The 8,563-nt window shown below is 38.4% G+C and overlaps 1 protein-coding gene across 1 annotated transcript; it reads left to right on the plus strand.

Annotated features, from left to right (window-relative positions):
- Positions 1–925: 925 nt before the first annotated feature.
- LOC107479895 (uncharacterized) lies at positions 926–1,507 on the plus strand. Its single transcript, XM_016099993.1, has one exon. The coding sequence runs from the start codon at positions 926–928 to the stop codon at positions 1,505–1,507; it is 582 nt and encodes a 193-aa protein (XP_015955479.1).
- The last annotated feature ends 7,056 nt before the right edge of the window (positions 1,508–8,563 follow it).

The following is an 8,563-nucleotide window of genomic DNA, read 5'->3' on the forward strand; positions in this document are numbered from 1 at the left end:
GGTTAGGCTTGATGGTGGAATACAGTTTATGGATTTTTCTCTCACCTGGAGACTAAGAAATGGAATAGTAAACAAATAAAGCAACCAAAATGGTGCAACAGCAGTCGAGGTTTACCTGCATGCAGACCCTATGTTCAGGAGTAGGGGTGCAGGGACTCTAGGTACAGGAATAGGGGTGTACTTGCACAAGCAAATAAAAAAGTAATAACATTTGTTTTATTCACCGCTATTAATTTCAATGAAATTATTATATTTTTAAAATTAATTTTGATCAAGAATTAATTCCCATTATAAATTGCAATCGAGTGAACTTTTTAATTTTAATATGGAGAGAGTGTTGGTGTTTAGTATTGTAAAATAAATAACTAATGAAGATATAATAAATATAAAGTAAATAAGTATAAATAGAATACTCTAATTTTAATATCCACCAATATAATTATCTTAATATAATAATAAAAGAAACTTATATATTTACTACTCTTATATATTAGTAGCGTATGAAGGAGGGAGGAGAAAAGTTTAATATAAAGAGAGAAAGAATTGCTTTTTGGTTTACTCTTACATTTTTAACTTTATTTAATGCTCATTTAATATACTTCATTCTTTAGAATATTAGCCCCACATAGAAAATGGGCATCCACCTCATGCTTTATCACAACATATAGCAAGGTTATGGAGGGAATTTATGGGTTCCCAGTTAAATACGATAAATACTTTTTTAATCAATATAATTATTATACTATCTGAACGCATCGCTAAATGAAGAAAACATCTAGGGAAACGTATGCGGTACTGAACCACAACCCCCCAACCCCTCCCCTCCAATGGCAGTATATTAAAAAGCAAAAATGCCACAAGGTCAGTTACAAATTCGTCTATCCTCTTTATAATCTCCAATAATCCCTCCATGAAGTCCTTGCAAATGGTCGGAAGTTCCCAGAAGAACATTAAGAAAGTGGACGTATTCGTTCAGCATGAATGCCTGCTGAATCTTCTTCCTTGCGAAATATGGTCTAGTATTGCCACGATGGTTACATCGAATTCGATTGAGGATTTGTTCAACATGCAGGTGACGTGTAAGGTGTTCATGGGTGCGGCGGGTTTAGACACTGTATACAAGCATGCAACGATGTCGTATAAACCGTTAGCATGCTTTTTACTTCACCTCGACGGGCCTGAAAGGAGATTCCTTGATTGCAGCGTGGAAGTAGGAAATGTGGATGCTATACTCCGACATCAGTTCACGGAGTATCTCCGGTTTGGCCGACGTGACAAAGGGATGGAACTGCTTGCTATGGCCTCAACGGAGGGCAGCGTCGAAGCAGGTTACCTGTGTTCCGTGTTGCTAATGTCTGATCACGAAGACGAGGAAGACGTGCAAAGGGGTGTTCAAATGATGGAGGTTTATCGTATTTCTGGGCAGCTTAAGAGCTACACCAATTTCTTGAGGGACATTTGCAAATATACCACGGTGCTCTTAAAAGAAATGTTTAAACGCAACTGAACGACCGTGACTGTTTACCACTCTTGCCAATTCTCCCCCGACTGTACTGTTGTGGATTTATCTTTATGTAATCCTCCAATACAGTGGCTAGCAAATGCCGGTTTGTTATGATCCTTTATTAACCCCTTGATATGCATACTAATGCTGTAATTTATTTTATTTTATTTTATTTTATTTGTTAAAAAACTGTCAGTTTGATCAATTAATTTATCATAATTATGTGGATGGCACACACGACTCAATTAATGCGTATCTTGAGTGGGATATGATCTGAACTCTGTACAGAAGACTGTTTAATCAATCAAATCACCACTAATAACTTCAATGAATTTATTATATTTTTAGACTTAATTTTTATCAAGAATTAATTCCCATTATAAATTGTTATCCAGTGAACTTTTTAATTTTAATATCAAAAGAGGGTTGGTGTATACTGTATAACAAGGTTATGGAGGGAATTGTAATATGTGTTTTCAGTTAAATAGGATATATGTTTTTTAATTAATATAATTATAATTATACTATCGCGATAAGTACAAATTATACTATAATAATATATAACAGCTAACAAAAGTGCCTGTCCATGTATTAATGCCTGGTTTTATCTGGACACATCTGTAAATGAAGAAAACATCTAAGGAAACATATGCGATACTGAGCCACACCCCTCCCCCCTCCCCCCTAATGGCAGTATGGCCAGTATATTAAAAATCAAAATGCCACAAGGTCATTTACAAATTCGTCTATCCTCTGTATAATCTCCAACAATCCCTCCACGAAGTCCTTGCAAATGGCCGGAAGTTCCCAAAAGGATAGAAAGAATGTGGACGTATCCGTTCAGCAAGAATGTCCGTTGAATCTTCTTCCTCGCGAAATATGGTCGAGTATTGCACGATGGTTGCATCGAATTCGATTGGGATTCTGTTCAACATGCAGGCGAGTTGCAGGTTATTTGCAGCTATATGCAATTCCGACGCCGTGTACAGGCATGCCTTGGTGTTGGTCTTGCCGTTTGCTTGCTTCCTAGACTACTATGGGCGACTTGCAATGAGATTTCTGTGTCGATTCTCCACAGCGCGGAATCCGGCCGCTCTGTTCTGGATCGGGATGGCTAATTTATTCTTCAATGGCCACCGCAGAGGTGGTATACGACCCTGATCGAGGCAGAAGAGTTGGGCGATGTGGAGGCCTGTTGCCTCTCTGCGATGCTGCTATTGTCGCTTGATGACAGGGACAAGGATGAGATCCACCGTGGATTCAAATTTTTCGGTGTGGTCCATCAGTCCGATGCAGTCGAAAGGTGCAGAGAAGTGTTCACGCAGGTCTTCACCGGCTCGTGGTCGGAGATAAACCCGGCGGACCCAGAAGAGCTCGTGTTATGCCGTTCCGGCAGTTGCCGTACCCGCGGAGCCGTGGATGTTGCAAGCGATTTGTCCAAGAGGTGCGGAAGTTCTTGGGGATTGTTTACGTGTAAGAAGTTTTCTAAACCCCGATGATGGAGGTGCTGATCATGCTCCGTGCGTGCATTGTCGGGCACACTATGAGTTGCTATTTTGTAGTTATGTTATTATTATATATCATTTTATGCCAATTAATAGATAATTTTGTGCGCTACTTTTTATGTGTGTTGTCCTTTTGTATGGAAAGTTTTTTATAATTAATGCGTATCTGGGCTATAACTTAGTCCAAATAATGCTTTCTTCTTGAGTGGGATGATTTGAACTTTGAACTATTGAAGTGACGTTTGAATGGACAGAAGTCTGTTTAATCAATCAACCTTTTACACCATCGTTTGTTTTTTTTCTGAGGCGGGGTGCTAAGACTGTGACAGTGAATTTTTACAAAACTGGTAACTTGGATAGGCAATAGGGAGTCATCGAAAGGGGTCAGGTAAAAAATGGTTACGAGATAATTTTTATATGCGCAATGATAATTGACGATGGTGTATAAAATCTGTACAAACGTTGAATAATGAACATGCATCTATGTTCCAATTGAACCACGAGATTGTTCATCCAAATAATCTAATTTGAACGGTGTTTATTTCCTATAATTTATATAATATTATGATATCATAAAAATGATAGTATGTCTACATTCCTTTGTTTTATTATCTAGTGTAAAATGACGGTACGTGCCCTTAAATTAGAAGGAACCCGTAAACATTCATGACAATCAAACGCGGTGCCTGTAGGGTAATACCAATCTGCAAGGAAGGATAAATCGACAAACACGTCTTTGATAACGCACACGTAAATAATTGCAGAAATGGTCCGAAATCACAATTTAGAAATGGTACTTGGCTCCATCGTAACATAAATTCCTAATTGTGTTTCAACAAGTCACATGGCTTTTGAAATTAAAAACAGGTAGATGAAAGTAGATATAATTATATTATGAGAGATTAAGTTCCACTACAGAAGATCAAACGGGAGGCAGAACAAACAAAGGAGATAAAAGGATCATACAGGCCTCGGAGGAAAACATGGCATTAAGATATCAAGCATGTGCAGCAGGTCAAATAACTCCGGCCGCGTTTTCATTCTGCCTGGCTGGATGACGACCCTAACAGAGCAAAAACCTTTTGCTTTTCTTCAAAACGTCGATCTTGCGTTCCAAGTCATGCCATGGTAGAGCCTCAAGTCGTTCTCGTTCACGGCACTTGGCGATTTCTGCCTTCAATTCTTTTTCTTTGACATCTAATTGGTGAAGGTGCACGTCATTCTTTTGCTGCACTATTTTCAACTCCCTTTTCAGTCGTCGCCTTTCTTGCTCCTCTTCCTCCAATTCATCCTTCTTTGCCTCGAAAACGAACTTGGCGGCCATCAACTCCACCTTCGCCTGCTTCAGTTCTGCGTCGGTCGTTATAAGTCTAGCCTTCAACATCTCCTCCCTCTTGACTAGTGCGGCCTTAACGAGGTCATAATCTGCAGACTTTTTGTCTAAACGGACGATGTCGATAAGTGCGTCGATTGAGAGTTCTGCGAGGTCGACGGGACTAATGGCATGGTCACTGACGGGTTCCTGCGACATTTTCTCGGGAGAAGAGGATGACATATGGCACTAAGGGAGAAGGGTAGACAGAGAGTTGAAAGAAGGAGTTACGGCAGAGAAGAACTGAGGAAGGGTTAGTACTTAGTAGGGTTTAGGGTTGTCAATAACGGGCACGTACATATATATATAATAAAGTAGAAAGTTGCTTGGTATGCTTTTTTCCGTAACTAATGCCTCAATAATGGGGGTTTATTTTCAGAAAAATAAGAGGTGAATTTAAACTATTTCGATGAAAGAAAAAAAAAAGAAAAGATGACATTTATTCAGCGAGTAATTAAAGTAAGCAACTAAAGTTAATTTGAATATAACACAAAAATCAAACAGTCAACATTAAATTATTGTGTTGGAAAATCAAAGTATTTGGATAAGAGACTACTCTACATAGAATGTATCTATTTTAATAGATAGATAGAACTATAGATAGAAGTATGTATGTGTTTTATAATGTTGCATTTTATTGTTTATTTTTTAGTTTTTTGTATTTAATTTTGCAGTCTCATTCAAAATGTTAAACTCCTTAATACTTTATAAGTAGGAGCTTTATTGTCACGGATTTAAATCCTCTAAAATTTAAATTTCACTCTAGAGAGTAATTCCCCACCCTCTCCCCACCTTTCCACATCGTATCAGATATCAACTTTCAGGTATACTTTAAAGTGAATTTCAAACTTCAGAGGATCCAAATCCTTCAGTATGAGTTTTCTGTTTAGTTTTCTCTTATGAAAGTCTTTACTTCATTTTGTTGACCATGGATAGATTGCGAATATCTTTCATTCATTATAGTTTCATTACATTTATATTTCTACCTTGATTTTTTTAGGCGAATATTTGTTCATTGTACTTGATGGTACATACACTGTAAATGTCGTTGACCGAGAAGTATTAAGCGAATTAGGAATATCTATTTAGTAGAATGTATTCTTAAATTTATGTATTATGCTAAATTTGTTTGTCCCTTTGTTTGTTCGGTTTGTTAAATGCTCCAACTTCTAAGGTTTCTTGTTTAATTATTTAGGTTTAAATTAACACATCACATCACATGAAATATAAGGCTTCATTTTAATAAAATATAATAATAAAACAATAACAATCTCAATATAAGTAAAGGAAGCAAGTATATAATAAAAACCTGCATTCATCGCTTCCGTGGTTGGCACGAGTGATAAAACTAGTAAAAAAATGAAAACGAGTATTTCGTTCGTCCCCTATATTAATTAATTATCTTATATTTTCAAGAACAATCGGTAAAGAAACGTACGAGGCATTGAACCATTTTAACAAAAAAAGGATATAATAAAAGCACAAAACGTTTCTTTGGTGGTCGTGTGTCGTCTTGATATTTTCTAAAACCCCTGACCCAAGTTTCTTGCAAATGGCTGGAGGTTCCATAAAGAACAGAAAGAAAAGGAACACAGCCAAGACGATCAGAGAGAAATGGACCATATCCATTGAGTACGAATGTCCACTAAATTTTCTTTCTCGCGACATATGGGTCAGAATTGCCACGAAGGTTGTGTCGTATTCGATTAAGGATATCTTCAACATGCAGGCGACTTGCAAGGTGTTTCTGGGTGTAGCGAGGTCCGACGCTGTTTACAAGGAGGCGTCGATGTTCGAGTTGCCGATTGCGTCCTTTTTATACTACTTTGGCTGACCTGAACACATTTTCATAGAATGTTGCGCGGAGGCAAGAAATTCGGCTAACCTACTCCGGGTGGGGATGACTGAATTTGTCTGGATTGGTCACTGCGTCGGTGGAATGGATACTCTGACTATGGTTGCAACTAGGGGCGACCTGGAAGCCTATTACATGTGTGCGATGCTGCTACTGTCTCATGCCAAGGAAGACAAAGAGCACATGCGAAAGGGACTTGACTTTTTTGAAATTGTACGTGATTCTGGGTGGCTCGAAAGGTGCAGATAGGTCTTCATGCAGGTATTCGCGGGTCCGTGGGTGGAGGTTAAGCCGTTGGATCCTGGATTGCCCGAGGTTTGTCGGTCCACCAGTTGCCGCATCGAAGGTACCATGGGTGATGTGGAAGATTTGTCCCGCGTCTCGTGTGTGCAGTGCCTGGCCGATTACGAGGTTCGGGTGTTCCGGGAGTTGTTTGCATTCGAATAAAAAATTTCTATTTTGGGGTTTGTGTTTCCCGAGTTTGTTTTTTATGCTTCTCGTATCTGGTATTACCGTATGAAGCAATATCTTCACTTTTTTAAGAATTTACGCATGGTTATCCTCATATTAAATATATTTTTTATGTTTCCGTTTTCGTGCGTGAATAGATCTTAGTTCGTTTGAATTGGTTACGCTTGATGGTGTAAAGTGGTTTAGGGGTTTTCCCTCACCTGGATGCTCAGAACTGGAAAAGTAATTAAAGAATTCCAACAGAATACCAGAGGTGTACTGGCATACGGACCCCACGTTCAGGCGTAAGCGTGTAGTTCACGCAGAAGTAGGTTCAGAAGCAAGGGTGCAGGGATACCAGGGTCAAGACTAGGGGTGTACTTGCACCCACTTAGATAGAAAAAAAATCATTTATTCTGTCAATCAACATATTAAATTGAATGCAATTAATTGCAAATAAAAAAATTATCATTTAATTCATTAATTTAATTTAATTTGACCATTTATGGTTTTTTAATCGGGTTAAAATTCCTTAATCTACACGATTATGACGTGTATTTAATTGTTTTATCTGATGTTTCTTAATATTAACTGTTATCGATGAGCTTAAATAAAATTGCAAACAACCAAAACGTCATTAATGTTTTCCATTTCCGGATATCGAGGTAAATTAGAAAATGAAAACGAGACTGCCCACTACTGTTTGATAGAAGAAAGACACTTCTACTTGTACGTATAGATAAAAATGGGTATAAGTACATATAGTAAATGTATTAATATAATATAATTAATGCCAGTATATAATAATTAATTCCAGTATATAATATAATATATAATTTTTTCTAACCATATACACATTTTAGAAATTGGTATTATCGCGATAATGGATAAGTTTAAATGATAATAATAATAATATATAAAAGCTTACATTCAGTCTCTTAATTGGCGGTCGTTTCCCCTGTTAATAATTTCCAATAATCCCCCAACAACCCCCTCCAGCCTCTACCGAGCCCTTGCAAATGGCTGGATCTTCCAAGACAACCAGAAAGGAAGGGAATGTGCCCGTCGAGCATGAATATCCGCTGAATCTTCTTCCTCCTGATATATGGGTGAGGATTGCCACAAAGGTTGCATCGAATTTGATGCATGATCTATTCAACATGCAGACGAGTTGCAAGGTTTTTCTGGATGCAGCGAGTTCCGAAGCTGTGTACAAACATGCGATGATGCAGGTTATACCGTTAGTGTCCTTTTTATTTTACCTTGACCGGCCAGAAAGGAAGTTCCTCGATCGCTGTGTTAAAGCAGAAAATGCGGATGCTATACTCCGATAGGGGTTGACGGAGTATTTCTGGATTGTCCGCCGTGGCATTGGGATGAAACTGCTTTCTAGGGCCTCGACGGAGGGTAGCGTCGAAGTAGGTTACCTGTCTGCCATGTTGCTACTGTATGATCATGAGAACGAAGATGAAATGCAAAAGGGTGTTGAAATGTTAGAGTCTATCTGTACTTCTGAAAAGGTCGAAAGGTGCAGGGAGTTCTTCGCGGACATTTTCTAGGAGTGGTGGGTTGACGAGAGACCATCAGATCTTGGATATGCCGTGGCTTGTCGGTCCACCACTTGCCCTACCCGCGACACCATGGCTTGTGTGAATGATGTGTCATGTGTCTCGTGTGTGCACTGCCTGGTGGATTACGAGGTTAGGATTTTCTTGGAGATGTTTAAATTTTATTGAACGTGGTTGTTTATCACTCTTATCAATCTGCCCCCGAATGAACTATTGTAGGGTTATCTTTATGTAACTTTATCTAATCTGCCAATACAATGGCTAGCAACTGGTGATTTGTTAAAAAAACTATTTCTTGGTTGAAAAAAT

Source organism: Arachis duranensis, chromosome 3, assembly GCF_000817695.3.
Source record: "Arachis duranensis cultivar V14167 chromosome 3, aradu.V14167.gnm2.J7QH, whole genome shotgun sequence".
NCBI lineage: Eukaryota > Viridiplantae > Streptophyta > Magnoliopsida > Fabales > Fabaceae > Arachis > Arachis duranensis.

Coding starts and splice junctions, on each gene's coding strand:
- LOC107479895 (XM_016099993.1), top strand. CDS start 926: ATGGTCGGAAGTTCCCAGAAGAACATTAAGAAAGTGGACGTATTCGTT.